Source organism: Cherax quadricarinatus, chromosome 35, assembly GCF_038502225.1.
Source record: "Cherax quadricarinatus isolate ZL_2023a chromosome 35, ASM3850222v1, whole genome shotgun sequence".
In the NCBI taxonomy this organism is placed as follows: domain Eukaryota; kingdom Metazoa; phylum Arthropoda; class Malacostraca; order Decapoda; family Parastacidae; genus Cherax; species Cherax quadricarinatus.
In genome coordinates this window covers 17479620-17503871 of record NC_091326.1, presented here as the reverse complement: position 1 = coordinate 17503871, position 24252 = coordinate 17479620, and the positions used below count along the sequence as shown (strand labels likewise).

Below are 24252 nucleotides of genomic sequence, written 5' to 3'. Positions count from 1 at the left end.
ATTCTATGATTAACCTCATCCTTCATAAATCCATCCGCCGACACGTCAACTCCCAAGTATCTGAAAACATTCACTTCTTCCATACTCCTCCTCCCCAATTTGATATCCAATTTTTCTTTATCTAAATCATTTGATACCCTCATCACCTTACTCTTTTCTATGTTCACTTTCAACTTTCTACCTTTACACACATTCTCAAACTCATCCACTAACCTTTGCAATTTTTCTTTAGAATCTCCCATAAGCACAGTATCATCAGCAAAAAGTAACTGTGTCAATTCCCATTTTGAATTTGATTCCCCATAATTTAATCCCACCCCTCTCCCAAACACCCTAGCATTTACTTCTTTTACAACCCCATCTATAAATACATTAAACAACCATGGTGACATTACACATCCCTGTCTAAGACCTACTTTTACCGGGAAGTATTCTCCCTCTCTTCTACACACCCTAACCTGAGCCTCACTATCCTCATAAAAACTCTTTACAGCATTTAGTAACTTACCACCTATTCCATATACTTGCAACATCTGCCACATTGCTCCTCTATCCACTCTATCATATGCCTTTTCTAAATCCATAAATGCAATAAAAACTTCCCTACCTTTATCTAAATACTGTTCACATATATGCTTCAATGTAAACACTTGATCTACACATCCCCTACCCACTCTGAAACCTCCTTGCTCATCCGCAATTCTACATTCTGTCTTACCTCTAATTCTTTCAATTATAACTCTACCATATACTTTTCCTGATATACTCAGTAAACTTATTCCTCTATAATTTTTACAATCTCTCTTGTCCCCTTTCCCTTTATATAAAGGGACTATACATGCTCTCTGCCAATCCCTAGGTACCTTCCCCTCTTTCATTTTTTTTTTTTTTTTTTTCAACAAGTCGGTCGTCTCCCACCGAGGCAGGGTGACCCAAAAAAAAGAAAGAAAATCCCCAAAAAGAAAATACTTTCATCATTCAACACTTTCACCACACTCACACATTATCACTGCTTTTGCAGAGGTGCTCAGAATACAACAGCTTAGAAGCATATACGTATAGAGATACACAACATACCCCTCCAAACTGCCAATATCCCAAACCCCTCCTTTAAAGTGCAGGCATTGTACTTCCCATTTCCAGGACTCAAGTCCGACTATATGAAAATAACCGGTTTCCCTGAATCCCTTCACTAAATATTACCCTGCTCACACTCCAACAGATCGTCAGGTCCCAAGTATCATTCGTCTCCATTCACTCCTATCAAACACGCTCATGCACGCTTGCTGGAAGTCCAAGCCCCTCACCCACAAAACCTCCTTTACCCTCTCTTTCCAACCCTTTCGAGGACGACCCCTACCTCTCTTTCCTTCCCCTATAGATTTATATGCTTTCCATGTCATTCTACTTTGATCCATTCTCTCTAAATGACCAAACCACCTCAACAACCCCTCTTCAAAAGTACCAACCACTCCAACACTATATCCCCCCCTGCTTTTAACATTTCTGTCATGATCCCATCAGTTCCAGCTGCTTTACCCCCTTTCATTCTACGTAATGCCTCACGTACCTCCACCACACTTACATTCTGCTCTTCTTCACTCCTAAAAGATGGTATACCTCCCTGGCCAGTGCATGAAATTACCGCCTCCCTTTCTTCCTTAACATTTAAAAGTTCCTCAAAATATTCTCGCCATCTACCTAATTAAACATTTAATTAAACATTAAACATTTAAGATAAATAAACTGCCATACCTGACAAAGTTCATTAATAAAATCATCGGGCATGCCAGCCAGTTCTTCTTTGGTGAAGAATAGCTTTGTATTGTCTTCATTCAGATTACGTTGAAACTTGATGCTTAGCTCTGACATGCGTTTTTTTATTTTCTTAACCTCCGACTGTATTTCTTCTGACAGATGGAGGCCTGAAATACAAAAGTTACGAATTAATTATTGTACAGATAATATGCCCAGAGGGCTGAAGAGGGTTTGTTGAGGTGGTTTGGTCATTTAGAGAGAATGGATCAAAGTAGAATGACATGGAGAGTGTATAAATCTGTAGGGGAAGGAAGGAGGGGTAGGGGTCATCCTCGAAAGGGTTGGAGGGAGGGGGTAAAGGAGATGTTGTGGGCGAGGGGTTTGGACTTCCAGCAAGCATGCGTGAGCATGTTAGATGGGAGTGAATGGACACAAATGGTATTTGGGACCTGACGAGCTGTTGGAGTGTGAGCAGGGTAATATTTAGTGAAGGGATTCAGGGAAACCGGTTATTTTATATAACCGGACTTGAGTCCTGGAAATGGGAAGTACAATGCCTGCACTCTAAAGGAGGGGTTTGGGATATTGGCAGTTTGGAGGGACATAGTGTATTTTTATACGTATATACGTATATACCAGGTAGTAGGTTGGTAGACAGCAACCACCCAGGGAAGTACTACCGTCCTGCCAGATGACTGTGAAACAAAAACCTGTAACTGTTTTGCATGATGGTAGGATTGCTGGTTTCTTTTTCTGTCTCATAAACACGCTAAGATAACAGGGATATCTTGCTACTCCTACTTACACTTTGGTCACACTTCATAGACACGCACATGCATATATATATATATACATACATCTAGGTTTTTCTCCTTTTTCTAAATAGCTCTTGTTCTTTTTATTTCTTCTATTGTCCATGGGGAAGTGGAAAAGAATCTTTCCTCCGTAAGCCATGCGTGTCGTATGAGGCGACTAAAATGCCGGGAGCAATGGGCTAGTAACCCCTTCTCCTGTATACAATTACTAAAAAAGAGAAGAAGAAAAACTTTATAAAACTGGGTTGCTTAAATGTGCGTGGATGTAGTGCGGATGACAAGAAACAGATGATTGCTGATGTTATGAATGAAAAGAAGTTGGATGTCCTGGCCCTAAGCGAAACAAAGCTGAAGGGGGTAGGAGAGTTTCAGTGGGGGGAAATAAATGGGATTAAATCTGGAGTATCTGAGAGAGTTAGAGCAAAGGAAGGGGTAGCAGTAATGTTAAATGATCAGTTATGGAAGGAGAAAAGAGAATATGAATGTGTAAATTCAAGAATTATGTGGATTAAAGTAAAGGTTGGATGCGAGAAGTGGGTCATAATAAGCGTGTATGCACCTGGAGAAGAGAGGAATGCAGAGGAGAGAGAGAGATTTTGGGAGATGTTAAGTGAATGTATAGGAGCCTTTGAACCAAGTGAGAGAGTAATTGTGGTAGGGGACTTGAATGCTAAAGTAGGAGAAACTTTTAGAGAGGGTGTGGTAGGTAAGTTTGGGGTGCCAGGTGTAAATGATAATGGGAGCCCTTTGATTGAACTTTGTATAGAAAGGGGTTTAGTTATAGGTAATACATATTTTAAGAAAAAGAGGATAAATAAGTATACACGATATGATGTAGGGCGAAATGACAGTAGTTTGTTGGATTATGTATTGGTAGATAAAAGACTGTTGAGTAGACTTCAGGATGTACATGTTTATAGAGGGGCCACAGATATATCAGATCACTTTCTAGTTGTAGCTACACTGAGAGTAAAAGGTAGATGGGATACAAGGAGAATAGAAGCATCAGGGAAGAGAGAGGTAAAGGTTTATAAACTAAAAGAGGAGGCAGTTAGGGTAAGATATAAACAGCTATTGGAGGATAGATGGGCTAATGAGAGCATAGGCAATGGGGTCGAAGAGGTATGGGGTAGGTTTAAAAATGTAGTGTTAGAGTGTTCAGCAGAAGTTTGTGGTTACAGGAAAGTGGGTGCAGGAGGGAAGAGGAGCGATTGGTGGAATGATGATGTAAAGAGAGTAGTAAGGGAGAAAAAGTTAGCATATGAGAAGTTTTTACAAAGTAGAAGTGATGCAAGGAGGGAAGAGTATATGGAGAAAAAGAGAGAAGTTAAGAGAGTGGTGAAGCAATGTAAAAAGAGAGCAAATGAGAGAGTGGGTGAGATGTTATCAACAAATTTTGTTGAAAATAAGAAAAAGTTTTGGAGTGAGATTAACAAGTTAAGAAAGCCTAGAGAACAAATGGATTTGTCAGTTAAAAATAGGAGAGGAGAGTTATTAAATGGAGAGTTAGAGGTATTGGGAAGATGGAAGGAATATTTTGAGGAATTGTTAAATGTTGATGAAGATAGGGAAGCTGTGATTTCGTGTATAGGGCAAGGAGGAATAACATCTTGTAGGAGTGAGGAAGAGTCAGTTGTGAGTGTGGGGGAAGTTCGTGAGGCAGTAGGTAAAATGAAAGGGGGTAAGGCAGCCGGGATTGATGGGATAAAGATAGAAATGTTAAAAGCAGGTGGGGATATAGTTTTGGAGTGGTTGGTGCAATTATTTAATAAATGTATGGAAGAGGGTAAGGTACCTAGGGATTGGCAGAGAGCATGCATAGTTCCTTTGTATAAAGGCAAAGGGGATAAAAGAGAGTGCAAAAATTATAGGGGGATAAGTCTGTTGAGTGTACCTGGTAAAGTGTATGGTAGAGTTATAATTGAAAGAATTAAGAGTAAGACGGAGAATAGGATAGCAGATGAACAAGGAGGCTTTAGGAAAGGTAGGGGGTGTGTGGACCAGGTGTTTACAGTGAAACATATAAGTGAACAGTATTTAGATAAGGCTAAAGAGGTCTTTGTGGCATTTATGGATTTGGAAAAGGCGTATGACAGGGTGGATAGGGGGGCAATGTGGCAGATGTTGCAAGTGTATGGTGTAGGAGGTAGGTTACTGAAAGCAGTGAAGAGTTTTTACGAGGATAGTGAGGCTCAAGTTAGAGTATGTAGGAAAGAGGGAAATTTTTTCCCAGTAAAAGTAGGCCTTAGACAAGGATGTGTGATGTCACCGTGGTTGTTTAATATATTTATAGATGGGGTTGTAAGAGAAGTAAATGCGAGGGTCTTGGCAAGAGGCGTGGAGTTAAAAGATAAAGAATCACACACAAAGTGGGAGTTGTCACAGCTGCTCTTTGCTGATGACACTGTGCTCTTGGGAGATTCTGAAGAGAAGTTGCAGAGATTGGTGGATGAATTTGGTAGGGTGTGCAAAAGAAGAAAATTAAAGGTGAATACAGGAAAGAGTAAGGTTATGAGGATAACAAAAAGATTAGGTGATGAAAGATTGAATATCAGATTGGAGGGAGAGAGTATGGAGGAGGTGAACGTATTCAGATATTTGGGAGTGGACGTGTCAGCGGATGGGTCTATGAAAGATGAGGTGAATCATAGAATTGATGAGGGAAAAAGAGTGAGTGGTGCACTTAGGAGTCTGTGGAGACAAAGAACTTTGTCCTTGGAGGCAAAGAGGGGAATGTATGAGAGTATAGTTTTACCAACGCTCTTATATGGGTGTGAAGCGTGGGTGATGAATGTTGCAGCGAGGAGAAGGCTGGAGGCAGTGGAGATGTCATGTCTGAGGGCAATGTGTGGTGTGAATATAATGCAGAGAATTCGTAGTTTGGAAGTTAGGAGGAGGTGCGGGATTACCAAAACTGTTGTCCAGAGGGCTGAGGAAGGGTTGTTGAGGTGGTTCGGACATGTAGAGAGAATGGAGCGAAACAGAATGACTTCAAGAGTGTATCAGTCTGTAGTGGAAGGAAGGCGGGGTAGGGGTCGGCCTAGGAAGGGTTGGAGGGAGGGGGTAAAGGAGGTTTTGTGTGCGAGGGGCTTGGACTTCCAGCAGGCATGCGTGAGCGTGTTTGATAGGAGTGAATGGAGACAAATGGTTTTTAATACTTGACGTGCTGTTGGAGTGTGAGCAAAGTAACATTTATGAAGGGATTCAGGGAAACCGGCAGGCCGGACTTGAGTCCTGGAGATGGGAAGTACAGTGCCTGCACTCTGAAGGAGGGGTGTTAATGTTGCAGTTTAAAAACTGTAGTGTAAAGCACCCTTCTGGCAAGACAGTGATGGAGTGAATGATGGTGAAAGTTTTTCTTTTTCGGGCCACCCTGCCTTGGTGGGAATCGGCCGGTGTGATAAAATAATAATAATAATAATATACTTCTAAACTGTTGTATTCTGGGCACCTCTGCAAAAACCCTGATTATGTGTGAGTGAGGTGAAAGTGTTGAATGATGATGAAAGTATTTTCTTTTTGGGGATTTTCTTTCTTTTTGGGTCACCCTGCCTCGGTGGGAGACGACCGACTTGTTGAAAAAAAAAAATATTTTGTCCACCATTCTCTAATTATTAAATGTACCTTGCATTTTTTTTCATAAAAGTAACACATTTTACTTAAAATGCTATGCTTTACACTGTATATGAGGTGCTGAAAAGAACAAGTGCCAAAAATTCAAACACTGGAGAAAAATGCAGGCATAGAGATTGTAGCTACAAAGTTCATATTACCTTTCAACACATTCCCATAAAAAAAACACATTAAGGAATCTATCCATTCACTATCCTGGTTATTGGCATTGGTGGTGCTTTTCCTTTTCTGCAGTGCAAAGCCTCATATAAACTCTATATTTATCCATTTCTCTTCTTTCAACACACCGGCCGTATCCCACCGAGGCGGGGTGGCCCAAAAGGAAAAACGAAAGTTTCTCCTTTTACATTTAGTAATGTATACAGGAGAAGAGGTTACTAGCCCCTTGCTCCCGGCATTTTAGTTGCCTCTTACAACACGCATGGCTTACGGAGGAAGAATTCTGTTCCACTTCCCCATGGAGATAAGAGGAAATAAACAAGAATAAGAACTAGAAAGAAAATAGAAGAAAACCCAGAGGGGTGTGTATATATGTGCTTGTACATGTATGTGTAGTGTGACCTAAGTGTAAGTAGAAGTAGCAAGACGTACCTGAAATCTTGCATGTTCATGAGACAGAAAAAAGGGCACCAGCAATCCTACCATCATGTAAAACAATTACAGGCTTTCGTTTTACACTCACTTGGCAGGACGGTAGTACCTCCCTGGGCGGTTGCTGTCTACCAACCTACTACCTATATTTATCCATTTATGTAAATATATCACTGAATCTTAGTATCATTAGCAGTCAAGTTCTAAGGAATATAACTCTTCTAACATTCTCTGTGCAAGGAAGGTAATGTAATGAGATACCAACATGACATTTACACAAAGTTATTTGGAACCTATTTTCTGGAAAAAAAAAAAAAAAGTGGAACCTATTATCTGTAAAAGCAACCCATCATCCAGTAGATTACCTCATTTAGATTACTACAAGTGTTTGTAGCACACCTTTGGCAACAATTATAGTCACTGGAAGGAAAAGAGCAACATATTCCGAATGAAAAAGTTAGTAAAGGATTTTGTCTCATCCTCCATATTTAAAGATTATAAATACTCCTATTGTTGAGTACAGTAATCATATTGTTATTGAAGGCATTATGTACATGGCAACTGTAATGGTTTTGTCATCAACTGACAAATGTCCTGCAGCTCTGTTGGTAGTGCACTTAGCTCACACACTGAGTGTCCAAGGTTCAATCCCTGGTATGGGTGGAAACACTGGGTGTGTTTCCTTACAACTGCTGTCCCGGTTCACCTAGCAATAAGTAGGTACCTGGATGTAAGCCAACTGGTGTGTGTGGCATCCTGGGGGAGGGGGGGGTAATATACCTCAGATACGGCTGGGCCTATGAAATGTGTTGAGGTAAGATAACAGCTCTCTCAGCCTGTACAACTGACTTCCAGCAAGCGTGCATGAGCGTGTTAGATAGGAGTAAATGGAGGCGAATGATACTTGGGACCTGACGATCTGTTGGAGTGTGAGCAAGGTAATATTTAGTGAAGGGATTCAGGGAAACCGGTTATTTTCATATAGTCGGACTTGAGTCCTGGAAATGGGAAGTACAATGCCTGCACTTTAAAGGAAGAGTTTGGGATATTGGCAGTTTGGAGGGATATGTTGTGTATCTTTATACATATATGCTTCTAAACTGTTGTATTCTGAGCACCTCTGCAAAAACAGTGATAATGTGTGTGTGGTGAAAGTGTTGAATGATGATGAAAGTATTTTCTTTTTGGGGATTTTCTTTCTTTTTTGGGTCACCCTGCCTCGGTGGGAGACGGCCGACTTGTTGAAAAAATATATATATATATATATATATATATATATATATATATATATATATATATATATATATATATATATATATATATATATATATATATATATATATACTTTTTTGAAAAAAAAAAAAAAATATATATATATATATATATATATATGTAGGTAGTAGGTTGGTAGACAGCAACCGCCCAGGGAGGTACTACCGTCCTGCCAAGTGAGTGTAAAACGAAAGCCTGTAATTGTTTTACATGATGGTAGGATTGCTGGTGTCCTTTTTTCTGTCTCATGAACATGCAAGATTTCAGGTACGTCTTGCTACTTCTACTTACACTTAGGTCACACTACACATACATGTACAAGCACATATATACACACCCCTCTGGGTTTTCTTCTATTTTCTTTCTAGTTCTTATTCTTGTTTATTTCCTCTTATCTCCATGGGGAAGTGGAACAGAATTCTTCCTCCGTAAGCCATGCGTGTTGTAAGAGGCGACTAAAATGCCGGGAGCAAGGGGCTAGTAACCTCTTCTCCTGTATATATTACTAAATGTAAAAGGAGAAACTTTTGTTTTTCCTTTTGGGCCACCCCACCTCAGTGGGATACGGCCGGTGTGTTGAAAGAAGAAGAATATATATGTATATATATATATGTATATATATATGTATATATATATGTATATATATATATATGTATATATATATATATGTATATATATATATATATATATATATATATATATATATATATATATATATATATATATATATATATATATATATATATCTATATATATATATATATATATATATATATATATATATATATATATATATATATATATATATATATATATATATATATATATATATATATATATATATATATATATATATATATATATATATATATATATATATATATATATATATATATATATATATATATTTATATAGATATATATATATATACTTTTTTTTTTTCAACAAGTCGGCCGTCTCCCACCGAGGCAGGGTGACCCAAAAAAGAAAGAAAATCCCCAAAAAGAAAATACTTTCATCATCATTCAACACTTTCACCACACTCGCACATTATCACTTTTGGCAGAGGTGCTCAGAATACAACAGTTAGAAGCATACACATATAAAGATACACAACATATCCCTCCAAACTGCCAATATCCCAAACCCCTCCTTTAAAGTGCAGGCATTGTACTTCCCATTTCCAGGACTCAAGTCCGACTATATGAAAATAACCAGTTTCCCTGAATCCCTTCACTAAATATTACCCTGCTCACACTCCAACAGATCATCAGGTCCCAAGTATCATTCGCCTCCATTCACTCCTATCTAACACGCTCACGCACGCTTGCTGGAAGTCCAAGCCCCTTGCCCACAAAACCTCCTTTACCCCCTCTCTCCAACCCTTTCGAGGTCGACCCCTACCCCGCCTTCCTTCCCCTATAGATTTACATGCTTTCCATGTCATTCTACTTTGATGCATTCTCTCTAAATGACCAAACCACCTCAACAACCCCTCTTCTGCCCTCTGACTAATACTTTTATTAACTCCACACCTTTTCCTAATTTCCACACTCCGAATTTTCTGCATAATATTTACACCACACATTGCCCTTAAACAGGACATCTCCACTGCCTCCAACCGTCTCCTCGCTGCTGCATTTACCACCCAAGCTTCACACCCATATAAGTGTGTTGGTACTACTATACTTTCATACATTCCCTTCTTTGCCTCCATAGATAACGTTTTTTGACTCCACATATACCTCAACGCACCACTCACCTTTTTTCCCTCATCAATTCTATGATTAACCTCATACTTCATAAATCCATACGCCAACACGTCAACTCCCAAGTACCTGAAAACATTCACTTCTTCCATACTCCTCCTCCCCAATTTGATATCCAATTTTTCTTTATCTAAATCATTTGACACCCTCATCACCTTACTCTTTTCTATGTTCACTTTCAACTTTCTACCTTTACACACATTCCCAAACTCATCCACTAACCTTTGCAATTTTTCTTTAGAATCTCCCATAAGCACAGTATCATCAGCAAAAAGTAACTGTGTCAATTCCCATTTTGAATTTGAATCCCCAAAATTTAATCCCACCCCTCTCCCGAACACCCTAGCATTTACTTCCTTTACAACCCTATCTATAAATATATTAAACAACCATGGTGACATTACACACCCCTGTCTAAGACCTACTTTTACCGGGAAGTAGTCTCCCTCTCTTCTACACACCCTAACCTGAGCCTCACTATCCTCATAAAAACTCTTTACAGCATTTAATAACTTACCACCTATTCCATATACTTGCAACATCTGCCACATTGCTCCTCTATCCACTCTATCATATGCCTTTTCTAAATCCATAAATGCAATAAAAACTTCCCTACCTTTATCTAAATACTGTTCACATATATGCTTCAATGTAAACACTTGATCTACACATCCCCTACCCACTCTGAAACCTCCTTGCTCATCCGCAATCCTACATTCTGTCTTACCTCTAATTCTTTCAATTATAACCCTACCGTACACTTTTCCTGGTATACTCAGTAAACTTATTCCTCTATAATTTTTACAGTCTCTTTTGTCCCCTTTCCCTTTATATAAAGGGACTATTACATGCTCTCCGCCAATCCCTAGGTACCTTCCCCTCTTTCATACATTTATTAAACAAAAGTACCAACCACTCCAACACTATATCCCCCCCTGCTTTTAACATTTCTGTCATGATGCCATCAGTTCCAGCTGCTTTACCCCCTTTCATTTTACGTAAAGCCTCACGTACCTCCCCCACACTTACATTCTGCTCTTCTTCACTCCTAAAAGATGGTATACCTCCCTGACCAGTGCATGAAATTAGTGCCTCTGTTTCTTCCTTAACATTTAAAAGTTCCTAAAAACATTCTCGCCATCTACCTAATACCTCCATCTCCCCATCTACTAACTCCCCTACTCTGTTTTTAACTGACAAATCCATACTTTCCCTAGGCTTTCTTAACTTGTTTAACTCACTCCAAAATTTTTTCTTATTTTCATTAAAATTTCTTGACAGTGCCTCTCCCACTCTATCATCTGGTCTCCTTTTGCACTCTCTCACCACTCTCTTTACCTTTCTTTTACTCTCCATATACTCTGCTCTTCTTATAACACTTCTGCTTTGTAAAAACCTCTCATAAGCTACCTTTTTCTCTTTTATCACACCCTTTACTTCATCATATATATATATATATATATATATATATATATATATATATATATTTTTTTTTTTTTATTTTCATATAGTCGGACTTGAGTCCTGGAAATGGGAAGTACAATGCCTGCACTTTAAAGGAGGGGTTTGGGATATTGGCAGTTTGGAGGGATATGTTGTGTATCTTTATGTGTGTATGCTTCTAGACTGTTGTATTCTGAGCACCTCTGCAAAAACAGTGATAATGTGCGAGTGTGGTGAAAGTGTTGAATGATGATGAAAGTATTTTCTTTTTGGGGATTTTCTTTCTTTTTTTGGGTCACCCTGCCTCGGTGGGAGACGGCCGACTTGTTGAAAAAAAAAAAAAAAAAAAAAATATATATATATATCTATCTATCTATCAAGCCTTCACCACTTCTTGCCCTGGATGGCTGCCATGTGTTTAATGCCTCTTCAAATATAATATTGTACTGTACATTCTAATTAAATGATGTTAATTATTAAAAACAGAAAGCAGTAACTTGACACATTTTAGTGAAATAACCACCATCTCACTCAACCTTGTACATGCACTAGTAAAACCTACCCTGTTATATTAAATATATGTAAAAACTAAATAGCACAAATGAAGCCTTGTAATTAAGGAGAGATGCAAAAGTTATTCAGGAATACAGTGAACCCTCCCTTTTCATCATTAATCTGTTCCAGATAGATTGGCGAAAACTGAAATCGGCAAAAACCGAAACCATTTTCCCCATAAGAAATAATGTAAATCCAATTAATCTGTTTCAGACACCCAGAAGTATTAACAATTTTTTTTTTTAGCTTAACTATAGATTTACATGCAGAAAAGAATGACAAATAAATATAAAGCACTAATATAATGTATAAATGAACATTTAACACCATACTTACCTTTACTGAAGACTTGTTGGTGTATGGCAGACGGGGTGGAGGGGAGAGGGAGGTGAGTTTATTGTTGGAGATAGGACAATATGCTTCAATATGACACTAATATCAACTCTATGGCTTATTTATCTATCACAATTCATCTAATATGACATAATAAACAATATTAATAACATAGAAACATGACATACTCTAGAATGATTAAAATATGTCATTATGTATGTCACGAATGGTGTTGGGTGTATAAGGGCCACAGAGCATAAGCCGTACATAGTGGTGGTGAAGGCAGCAGCAGAGGCGGCGGTGTTGTCAGGAGCCCTATATAACTCTAACAACAATGGAGGAGTTAGAAAAAGGATAACCCGAACCTATCGATTAATCGCTTAACTTACTTACTACACTGTTAATGATACACTTTATCGCTGGCTGGCGCTATAGCCTTTATCGACTCATGCTGCTTTAGTATCGTACATATCGTAGAATCACTGAAGAAGGCACATTCTCCCCTCTCTCTTCCTCCTCTACTTTGGTACTTTGCTACAATTTCTTTCTTTAATTCTATCATGTTCCTCACTTTCTTTACCAAAGGACTGGCACTTGGAGCTTTCTTTGGGCTCATGGTGGCTTATTTAGCAGTCACACACAATAAACAAGTGCCAAAAACAATGGATTATTACAAAATGTTTCAAATGACCTCGCGGGATATACTCACTCACCAAGAAACAACACATCACTGCCTGAGAATGTGTGTGGGAAGCGGCTTTGTGTGTGCACTGGGCACTGGATAGGTTCCTACCATGGATGAAAATGAAGGAAATCGATGAAAACGGAGGAAATCGATGAAAACAGAGGCAATATTTTAATGAAAAAAGTCAGCAAAAACTGAAATCAGAGATAACAGAGATGGACAAAAAGGGATGGTCCGCTGTATAATCACATTACCATGACTAGAATAATCACAGACTAACAAACGTAATGCAAACTGAATATTCTGGTCTGTCCTGGACCATTTTTGCAGTGCAAAAATGGTCCAGGACAGACCAACTGTAACTTATACAAGTTATTAAAATGTTTCCACAATATACAACTAAAGGTTCCTTAAAATTTAATAAAAAAAATTGTTTTACTTACACCCATACTGAACTGTACATGCTAAAGATTAATATTTAACAAAATGCAGCACTTGTTAAGCATACTCACCATTACGTTTACCATGAAGAATAAGTTTATCCACCAGCCTCTTCTGCTCATCATTGAGGCCCTCCATGCCAACGTTTTCACTAAAGGCCACAACACGATCAAAGATATCTTTCCGCATGCTGAAACATTATACTCAATTTATGAGCATTGCCTATTATTGCAGCTACTACTAACCTTTACTTTACCACCTGTTAATATTTCCCTATCACCTGTATACTGAGCAACTCAAACTCTACACTAAATTAACCAAAAGTCAATCTTAAAATAAAATCACACAGAATATTAAAGGCTAACAAGTGGATTAACTCTTTCAGAGGCCATCACATAGAACTACATTATTGAGGCCAGGGTCCCTTCATGTAATTCTATGTCATGAGCTCAGCTCACTCATAAGCTGTGAGCAGTAGATATAAGAGAATGGGTCTACACAACAAGTGTGCACAGTATAAAACAAATCCTGCTCCTACATGAAGAATGATGGGAAAAAGCAAAATTCTAACCATGTGTTTAGTTTAAAAATGGAAAAGTTGAGGCATTTTCTAGGATGCTTTTTTATGGCTGTATTGGCTATTTCTTGGTACATATCATTTGATAGTATGGAGGACATGATTTTGGTTGGTTTGAAGGCCAAAGTAGCTTGAAATTGGGCTCAAATTAGCAGAAATATTAGATTTTTGCCAATTTTCCTGAGGACAGGTAAGGCCCCTCCTATGTCCCTGGTCTGTTTTAGTTGTGTTTAATAGGTCCGATTCAATTACTGGGATGCTGTAAACGTTGACCAACCATTCCTAGTTACATTTTATCCAAGAGACAGAGTAAATGTATTTTTGTGTGATTATGAATTCAAAATGGAAGGCAAGTGTAATATAAAAGAGGCCTGCGGATGTGATAAATAAACAAGGAAATGTTTTAGTGCCAGGAATGTCTACACTGTTCATTTTGCACTCAATTTTCAAACTGGTATTTTTTTTAAATTTGTGTAAAATTGGCAAAATTATTGACTTCTGTGCACTGTGCTCGATCAATAGAATGGAAGGTATGCGAACAAAACTGCTAAGAATTTGGTTGAATGAAGCATTGGAATTGACTTAAAATAAGAATTAAATTCAGGAAAATCACCCATGAGTAAAAGAGAGGCCCCTACCCCTAGTCACAAACCACATCATTGCACTTAGTCCCCCAGGACATTGGGTTACTTAACTCTCAAAGAAAAATCAAAGAAATAAAAATACTAATGCTCTCAAATTATTAATCCTAAACACTGAATTTGTGGCATACTTAAGAAAAATAAAACATGAATTTATACAATGAAGCTATATAAACCTCCCAAATTTTCACTCCTTTTTCTTTGATGTGCATTACAATTTCAATTTTAAAGGTGAGAGCAAACTGTGTGCTATATTGTGGACAAATACAGCCTCCTTCACTTAGCGACGTACTCGTTTAGATGACTCGGATTTATGACAGGCTCTCCGACAAGCATGCATCCCTAAATAATAGAGTACAGTGGACCCCCGCATAACGATCACCTCCGAATGCGACCAATTATGTAAGTGTATTTATGTAAGTGCGTTTGTACGTGTATGTTTGGGGGTCTGAAATGGACTAATCTACTTCACAATATTCCTTATGGGAACAAATTCGGTCAGTACTGGCACCTGAACATACTTCTGGAGTGAAAAAATATCGTTAACCGGGGGTCCACTGTATATTAGAACTGATTTCCTCTATTCTGTTTATTACAATATACAGTACACTCCTGTATAAACATTTAAAAAAACATTAAAAATGTTATAAATGACACAAAGGTGACACTTAAACAATATCAAAGATGGTCGACACAAACCCACTACCATTATAGTATGCTCCTTCCTTAGCGACAAATTTGTTTACCGATGTAGTCTTAGTAATGGAACTCAAGTCATTAAGTGAGGATAGGCTGTATTACAATTTTTTCTTCATTATATAAACCATTAATTAGCATAAAGTCTACATTCACAAAGATCCTTATCATTAAATTGCATTAAATTGGAAGGATTTTCTTGGACAACTGAGGCAAAGTATGCACAAGGTCTTACAAAAAAATAATTTTTTCCTTAACTTCTAACACGCACCTCATTTCTACATCAAATTCCTCCAGCTTTTGCTCAGCTGTACTGGATGCTTCCCGTACAGCTTTGTCTGTTGCTGCGTGTTGAGGGAAATCCAGTGGAGACCCCATTGTTGTTCTCTCTGCCATTAAATCTGCTAGCTGCTGCAGTAAACAACCATTTAAACTTATTCAATTCACAGAATAGAATATCCATCACTGTATTATGCGCATTACTAAATGAAGTACACAGTTTGTCGACCAACTTGTTATAAGAACATAAGAAAGAAGGAACACTGCAACAGGCCTACTGGCCTAGGTGAGGCAGCTCCAATTCTCCCACTGGCTTAAGCCAATGCCCTGACCTAGTGAGGTCAGACACGTCACTTCTGGGAGGAGCTCAGCATCCAACCTAGTAGCACAAGTTAGTCAGGTCCAACTCATACCCACCCACACCCACTCGTGTATTTATCCAACTTATTTTTAAAACTACACAACGTCTTAGCGTCTACAATGGTACTCGGGAGTTTGTTCCACTCATCCACAACTCTATAACCAAACCAGTGCTTTCCTATATCCTTCCTGAATCTGAATTTTTCCATTTTAAAGCCATTGCTGCAAGTCCTGTCTATGTTAGATATTTTTAGCACACTATTTACATCCCTTTATTAATTCCCATTTTCCATTTATACACCTCAATCATATCCCCCCTTATTCTATGCCTTTCTAGAGAGTGCAGATTCAGGGCCCTCAGTCTATCCCCATAAGGAAGATTTCTGATACATGGGATCAACTTTGTCATCCTCCTTGTACGTTTTCCCGTGCATTTATATCCACTCTGTAATACGGTGACCAAAACTGTGCAGCATAATCTAAATGAGGCCTAACCAAAGATATATAGAGCTGAAGAACAACCTAAGGACTTTTATTATTTATACTTCTAGCTATGAAGAGAAGGATTCTGCTAGTTTTATTTTGAGCACTAATGCACTGTTGTCTTGGTTTTAGATTACTACTAACCAGAACTCCTAAATCCTTTTCACAATCCGTAATATTAAGATCTACATTATTTAGTTTATATGTGGCATGGTTATTTTCCTGTCCAACATTTGCATTTGTCTATATTAAACTGCATCTGCCACTTCTCCGACCACTGCAAGAGCCTATTCAAATTATCCTGGAGTGCTCTAATGTCCTCATTGGAATGAATTGGACAGCCTATTTTGGTGTCATCAGCAAATTTGCTTATGTTACTATTTATCCCCTCATCTATGTCGTTTATGTAGATTGTGAACAACAAGGGGCCCAACACTGACCCCTGTGGAACACCGCTTGTGATGTGCCCCCATTCTGATTTCTCCCCATTTATGCAAACTCTCTGCTGCCTATTCGTCAACCATGCCTCAACCCAGGAAAAAATTTCTCCTCCTATTCCGTGTCCCTTAAGTTTCCTCAGTAGCCTCTGATGTGGAACTCTATCGAAAGCCTTACTGAAGTCCATATACACAATATCATATTCAATACCATGATCTACCTCCTTAAATACCTTAGTGAAGAAAGTTAATAAATTCGTAAGACAGGAACGCCCATTTGTAAAACCATGCTCAGATTCATTAATCAATTTATGCCTTTCGAGATGGCTACGTATAGCTTCGGCAATTATTGATTCCACAAATTTTCCCACTATGGAGGTAAGGCTTATTGGTCTATAGTTCGAAGCTAAGGACCTGTCACCTGCCTTGTAAATAGGTATTACATCTGCCATCTTCCATTTATCAGGGACTATGCTAGTTTGCAGTGTTATGTTGAAAAGATTAGCCAAAGGTATGCTAAGTTCCTCTTTACATTCCTTTAACACCCTTGCCAACAGTTCATCAGGGACTGGGGATTTGTTAGGTTTTAATTTCTCTATTTGTCTGAGAACCATATCACTAGTTACCGCAATCGTGCACAGTTTATCATCATGTTCTACATAATCTATTATTTCTGGAATTTTGCTACTAGTATCTTCCTGAGTAAAAACTGAGAGGAAGTAGGAACTGAAAATTTCACACACATCCTTATCACTATCAGTGATCTGACCTGAGTTACTCTTAAGTGGGCCTATCTTGTCCCTAATCTGAAAGAACTCTTTTGGGTTAGTCTTCGAATCCCTTGCGACCTTAGCCTCATAATCCCTTTTTGCTTTTCTTATTCCTTTTTTTTATTTCTCTTTAATTGAATACGTATACTGATTTCTTAACTGCTCCTCCCCTCTTTTGATACGCCTATATATGCCTCTCTTTTGACCAATGAAATGTTTTAATCTATTGTTCATCCATATGGGATCATTTTTATTTTTTATTTATTTATTAACACATCGGCCGATTCCCACCAAGGCAGGGTGGCCCGAAAAAGAAAAACTTTCATCATCATTTACTCCATCACTGTCTTTCCAAAGGAGTGCTTTACACTAAAGTTATAAAATTGCAACATTAACACCCCTCCTTCAGAGTGTAGACACTACTTCCCATCCCCAAGACTCAAGTCCAGCCTGACGGTTTCCCTGAATCCCTTCATAAATGTTACTTTCCTCACCCTCCAACAGCACGTCAAGTATTAAAAACCATTTGTCTCCATTCACTCCTATCAAACACGCTTATGCACGCTTGCCGGAAGTCCAAGCCCCTCACACACAAAACCTCCTTTACCCCTCCCTCCAACCCTTCCTAAGCCAACCCCTACCCTGCCTTCCCTCAACTATAGATTTATACACTCTCGAAGTCATTCTGTTTTGTTAGATCTAATTTCCCTACTCTGAACAAAAGTTGTCTGGACAGCTAGAAATATGCTCTGAAAAATGTCATATTGGCAACAAAGACCACCTACCTGACCCATAGTCAGCACATGTCAATTTAGCCCACCCAGGTAATTTTTCAGCCCCGTGAAATCGGCCAAGCGAAAGTCTGGGGACAGAGATTCGATTGCAGCTATCCAGGCAACTCCATTATATATTGAAACTAAGTGATTTGTGATTGCTTTCCCCAAGCTCATCATTAACCTCAATATTATCAACTAGTGATTCTTTGTTGGCAAGAACCAAGTCAAGTAGACTGTTTCCTCTAGTTGGTTCTGTCACAAACTGTTTTAAAAAGCAATCCTGAACTGTATCAAGAAAGTCACTAGACTCAAGGTTTCCTGCCACATTGTTCCAATCAATTTGTCTAGTTAAAGTCTCCCATTAACACAACATTTTCATATCTAGATGCCTTATGAATTTCATCCCATAGAAGCTTACTGCACTCTCAATCAAGGTTTGGAGGCCTATAAATCACGCCAAAGATTAACTTTTCACAACCCTCGAGAAACTGTAGCCAAACAGATTCTGTGTCCGATGTTTCTAATCTTATATCTTGTCTAACACAATAATTTAAATTATCTCTGACATACATCGCCACTCCACCACCCTTCCTGTTGACCCTATCAGTATGGAATAGTTTATAACCCTGTATGTTGCATTCATAAGGCATTTCTCTATCTATATTACCTGCACTTGCAAGTAATCTTAGCTCATCTATCTTATTTCTTAGACCCCTATTATTTGTATAGTAAACCTTAAGGGAGCTAGTCACTCATTGCCCTCTACAATCTCTCTATGTTTGCTGATCAATTGCTTTGCCTTTACCAGCAACTTTATTTTGAATATTGTTTTTTAAACATATCCCTGAGGTATCTGGTTATATCTGCCGTTTTCAACTCTAGTACTGCAGCCTGACTGTTTCCCACAGACACCCATACCTCTATAATCTATCAGTTTAAAGTCTGAGACATGTCACCAATAACCCCCTCAATTGAATTGGCTAAGAGAGATGAACTCCATCCCTTGCATACATATCACATTTGCTATAGAATATGTCCCAGTTATCAATGAATGGGATTGCAAATTCCTTGCAATACCTGTCTAGCCAGCAATTTATACCAATTGCCCTAGACATCCATTCATTGCCAACTCCCCTTCTAGTGAGATGCTACATATGATTGGGATCCCTCCCTTAGACCTGACTACATCTATGGCTGACCTGTACGTATCCAGCAGCTCCTGTCTCCTGCCATTCCCGATGTAATTTCCAACAGCACTAAGACAGATAATGGGCTTGTTCCCATTCCCTGACATATTATTATCCAACCTGCTAACTATGTCACCAACACCAGCTCCCGGGGGAGACACCCTCTGTCTGATCTTTCTATCTCTCTTACAAAAAGCATGGTCCATATTTCTTACCTGAGAATCTCCCACAATCGGAATATTCTTATCCTGATAAGCAGAGGAGTCAGTGGTACCTTTAATCTCACTAACCACTGAAGTACACTCATCCTGTAGAACAGAGAATCGATTTCCTACCTTCACATCTTTTCTATTAACCTTCCTTATCATCCTCCTTCCTGAATTGTAAACCACTTGCCACTCAAAGTGGCTGCCACTCTAAATCACTGCTGGTAACTTTTTCCTCCTCACCAGCTACAACCTTTTCACACACTCCCAAATCCATCTAGACGAAGCTTCAGCCTCCCATTTTCCTCCTGAAGAAGTAGAATCTCCTTCAACACTTTAACCCAAAATTCTAAAACACTACAACAAGCCATGGTGCTAGGCAACACCCCACACTAATCCCAGACAGCTTAGGACAGGTATGACCACACGTGACCACTGAGCACTGACCACTGTACTGTATTTACATACTATACTATACTGTGCTATAAGGAACCTTAGTATAATGATTTTTCAGCTATGCTTTTTAACCCTTTGACTGTTTTCGACGTATAAATACGTCTTACGAGCCAATGTTTCTGACGTATATATACTCAATAATTCTAGCGGCTTCAAATCAAGTGGGAGAAAGCTGGTAGGCCCACATGTGAGAGAATGGGTCTGTGTGGTCAGTGTGCACCACATAAAAAAAATCCTGGAGCACACATTGCGTAATGAGAAAAAAAAAACTCTGATCGTTTTTTTGGAATAAAACGCCGACTTTGAGGTGTATTTTCGTATAGTATTTATCGTTGTATTCGCGTTTTCGTGGTCTTAGGTGATAAAATGGAAAACATATTATAGAAATAGAGATGATTTTCATTACTTTTACGATGAAAACGACCTTGAAACTGAGCTCAAAGTAGCGGAAATGTTCGATTTTTACCAATGTTCAAGAGTACATAAATCACACCACACGTCCAATACACGTCAACTGGGGAGTCTAATATTCTTTCACTAGTGCACTGATATTATTTATACCATTTTTACAATAATGCAGTCGTCTGCATAACAGTAAATTTTGTATTTTTTTGTATGAATAAAAAATCAAAATAGAAAGCAATAATAATATAAGAGGGGCCTAGAGATGTGACTAATGAACAGAGCATATGTTATTTTAGTGTCACGAATGTCTACCTTGTTTATTCTGGACCCTATTTTGAAATTGGCATCTTTTTTATTTTGCGTGAAATTGGCCAAATTGCCAATTTCTGACCACCATATTGGGTAGTCCAAATTAGTAAAAGGGAGGTTTCTTGTACTCAGCTGATAGATAAAATGGAGTTCTAAAGAAATAGCTATGAGTTTGGTCAACTGGAACAATGGAATTGGCTGAAAATTGGGCTCAAAGTCGGCGAAATCGCCGATACGCATATGTCGCCGAGACCGCTAACTTCGCGGGAGCATAATTCCACGAGTTTTCGACCAAATTTCGAACTTTTGGTGTCATTACCATCGGGAAAAGATTCTCTATCATTTCACAAGAAAAAATAATTTTTTTTTTTTCAAAAATTGAGCGACATAGAATGACAGTTTCAGAGAGGGGCCTGAAACAGTCAAAGGGTTAATAACTTTTGCTTTAGGAAACTTTTACTGTATGTTTGCAATGGTGCAACATACATGCATGCTTATAGTTTCATGGAATTCGGTTTAAAATGATAAAAAAAATAAAAACAAATATTGGGCATTCATCATTTTTGCCAAATATTGCTTTTTAGAACTGCCTTGTATATAAACTTAAAAAAAAAATCCAATATATACTGTACATCTATAAATAAGAAAGATAGCTACTAAAAGTCAGAGTAAAAATCAAGCTTTCCACAGGTCACATTCTTCCATCACCAAGTCCAGCAGAACACCGAGATAGAAAAATGGTATTTAGAAAATAATTTGGTGATCAATGTTTTCTCAAATGAGAAAAGGAAAAAACAAACAGTGCTTTAAGAGTAAACAAATTAATTTTTAATGTTAGTTTTACAAGGTCAAGCTTCTAGGTAAGTGGTTATCACTACAATCACATTTTCCAATATTTTCCTCACATACAAGTCATTTAAAAGCAAGTCTTTAAATGTTTTGAAGAATAAAAAGCCTAAACAATTTGTGCATTAATTTTAATGATTGGATTAATTATATTAAAGGTCATTAATTATACTATTTGAATTACAAATACCTTTTTTTCATAAACTTTAGATTATGCTCACCTTGATAACATTTTCATAGGTCACTTTGTCCAACGGCAATAATCCAATGCTATCATAAGCGGCTCTTTGAGCGAGAATAAGAGCATCGGTCTGTTTTTCGATATCCTCTGGAGTCACCTTCCTGAAGTCATACATTCCACTGATTCTCGGAGGTGCTGGCATGGTGCTGATCTGGAGAATAAAATATACTGTACTGTACATTACATTAAAAAAAAGCATCACAATTTACAAGCAGTGGTGCCTAACCAAGCTGGAGCTGATCAATTGTATAATTAGAAAAGCATTCTCAAGAAGATATATTTAGAACTAAAAACAAGCAGATACAAATTGTGCTTTTCATGGTTAAGGATGCTTTTACCTACCTTTCATGGTAAAGAAAATCTTGACCAGTTGTATATATTCTTCATACAATCCTCAAACTTAATGACATATGTGACACTGCATTAACCTTTTGTAGTGTAGTTTACAGTACATATAGCACAAGTGAAGTCACATGACATTTTCTCCATACCTGTATACACGATTTCCGTACTGATATAATGCTAATTGCATTGTTTGATGGAACATTTTTTGTTCTTTTATGGAGATTTAGACTTATACTTTCCCTTGCAAGGAAATAGAATGAATAACAGTAATTCACTATTCATGTGTCAGATGGTAATAATTCATCACTCCTGCAGCATCACTAAAATCTATCAATTTAGCTTGGTTCTGGTCTGCTTCTACCTGGAGTTATATCCCTGTAGTACAACTATATAAATAAATTCTTGTACACTACTCCATGAAATATGTCATCATGGCAATGATTCATTATGCATACACATGCCAATGTTTTGATTTGTGTTGTATTCTAAGATGTTAAAATTAACTCTTGCACAAATGGACAGTTATACAATATACACCAAACCTGTAAGGGTCATACGTAGCCTGCAAACAGGTACACCTATACACTGTGGATTGACTGGCAACATTTTTGCCTCACACACTGGGTGTCCATGGTTCAATCCCTAGCATGGGGTGGAAAAGTTGGTCATACTTCCTTACATCTGCCATCCCTGTTTGCCTAGCAATAAGTAGGTACCAGGTGTTAGTCGACTGTTGTGAGATACATCCTGTGCAACAAGATTAAAGGATCACAATGGAAATAAGACAGTGTCTCCTCAATGACAGACTTTCTTGGGTTATTCTGGGTGGCTAACCATCCGGGTTAAAAATTCAAACAAATCATATCTTAATTCACTGCAAAATCCACAAATCTAAGTGAAATTGAAAACTTTCAGAACTCTTAAAAAATTTAGGTAATTTTACAAGTCAGCCATTACTCATTCACATAGCCATTCACTAGCCCCTTGAAGGGTAGCCTTTCACAGCCCCTTTAAGGGTAGCCTTTCACCAGCCCCTTGAAGGGTAGCCTTTCACCAGCCCCTTGAAAGGTAGCCTTTCACCAGCCCCTTGAAAGGTAGCCTTTCACCAGCCCCTTGAAAGGTAGCCTTTCACCAGCCTCTTGAAAGGTAGCCTTTCACCAGCCCCTTGAAAGGTAGCCTTTCACCAGCCTCTTGAAAGGTATCTTTCACCAGCCCCTTGAAAGGTAGCCTTTCACCAGCCCCTTGAAAGGTAGCCTTTCACCAGCCTCTTGAAAGGTAGCCTTTCACCAGCCCCTTGAAAGGTAGCCTTTCACCAGCCTCTTGAAAGGTATCTTTCACCAGCCCCTTGAAAGGTATCTTTCACCAGCCTCTTGAAAGGTAGCCTTTCACCAGCCTCTTGAAAGGTAGCCTTTCACCAGCCCCTTGAAAGGTATCTTTCACCAGCCCCTTGAAAGGTATCTTTCACCAGCCTCTTGAAAGGTAGCCTTTCACCAGCCTCTTGATAGGTAGCCTTTCACCAGCCCCTTGAAAGGTATCTTTCACCAGCCTCTTGAAAGGTAGCCTTTCACCAGCCTCTTGAAAGGTAGCCTTTCACCAGCCCCTTGAAAGGTATCTTTCACCAGCCCCTTGAAAGGTATCTTTCACCAGCCCCTTGAAAGGTATCTTTCACCAGCCCCTTGAAAGGTATCTTTCACCAGCCCCTTGAAAGGTATCTTTCACCAGCCTCTTGAAAGGTATCTTTCACCAGCCTCTTGAAAGGTATCTTTCACCAGCCTCTTGAAAGGTAGCCTTTCACCAGCCCCTTGAAAGGTAGCCTTTCACCAGCCCCTTGAAAGGTAGCCTTTCACCAGCCCCTTGAAAGGTAGCCTTTCACCAGCCTCTTGAAAGGTAGCCTTTCACCAGCCCCTTGAAAGGTAGCCTTTCACCAGCCTCTTGAAAGGTA

General features: G+C 38.6%; 1 protein-coding gene across 3 annotated transcripts in view; it reads right to left on the bottom strand.

Moving 5' to 3' along the window:
• The window catches only part of LOC128695031 (thimet oligopeptidase), a gene marked incomplete at its 3' end in the record, with an annotated part of 205504 nt that overhangs the window by 124237 nt on the left and 57015 nt on the right, over positions 1-24252 (bottom strand). For 2 of the 3 annotated variants that reach the window (XM_070091414.1, XM_070091412.1), the window contains 4 exon segments: positions 1756-1925; positions 13368-13486; positions 15482-15621; positions 21946-22116. In XM_070091414.1, the coding sequence (XP_069947515.1) occupies positions 1756-1925; positions 13368-13486; positions 15482-15621; positions 21946-22107 (591 nt within the window). 3 annotated transcript variants of the gene reach the window in all.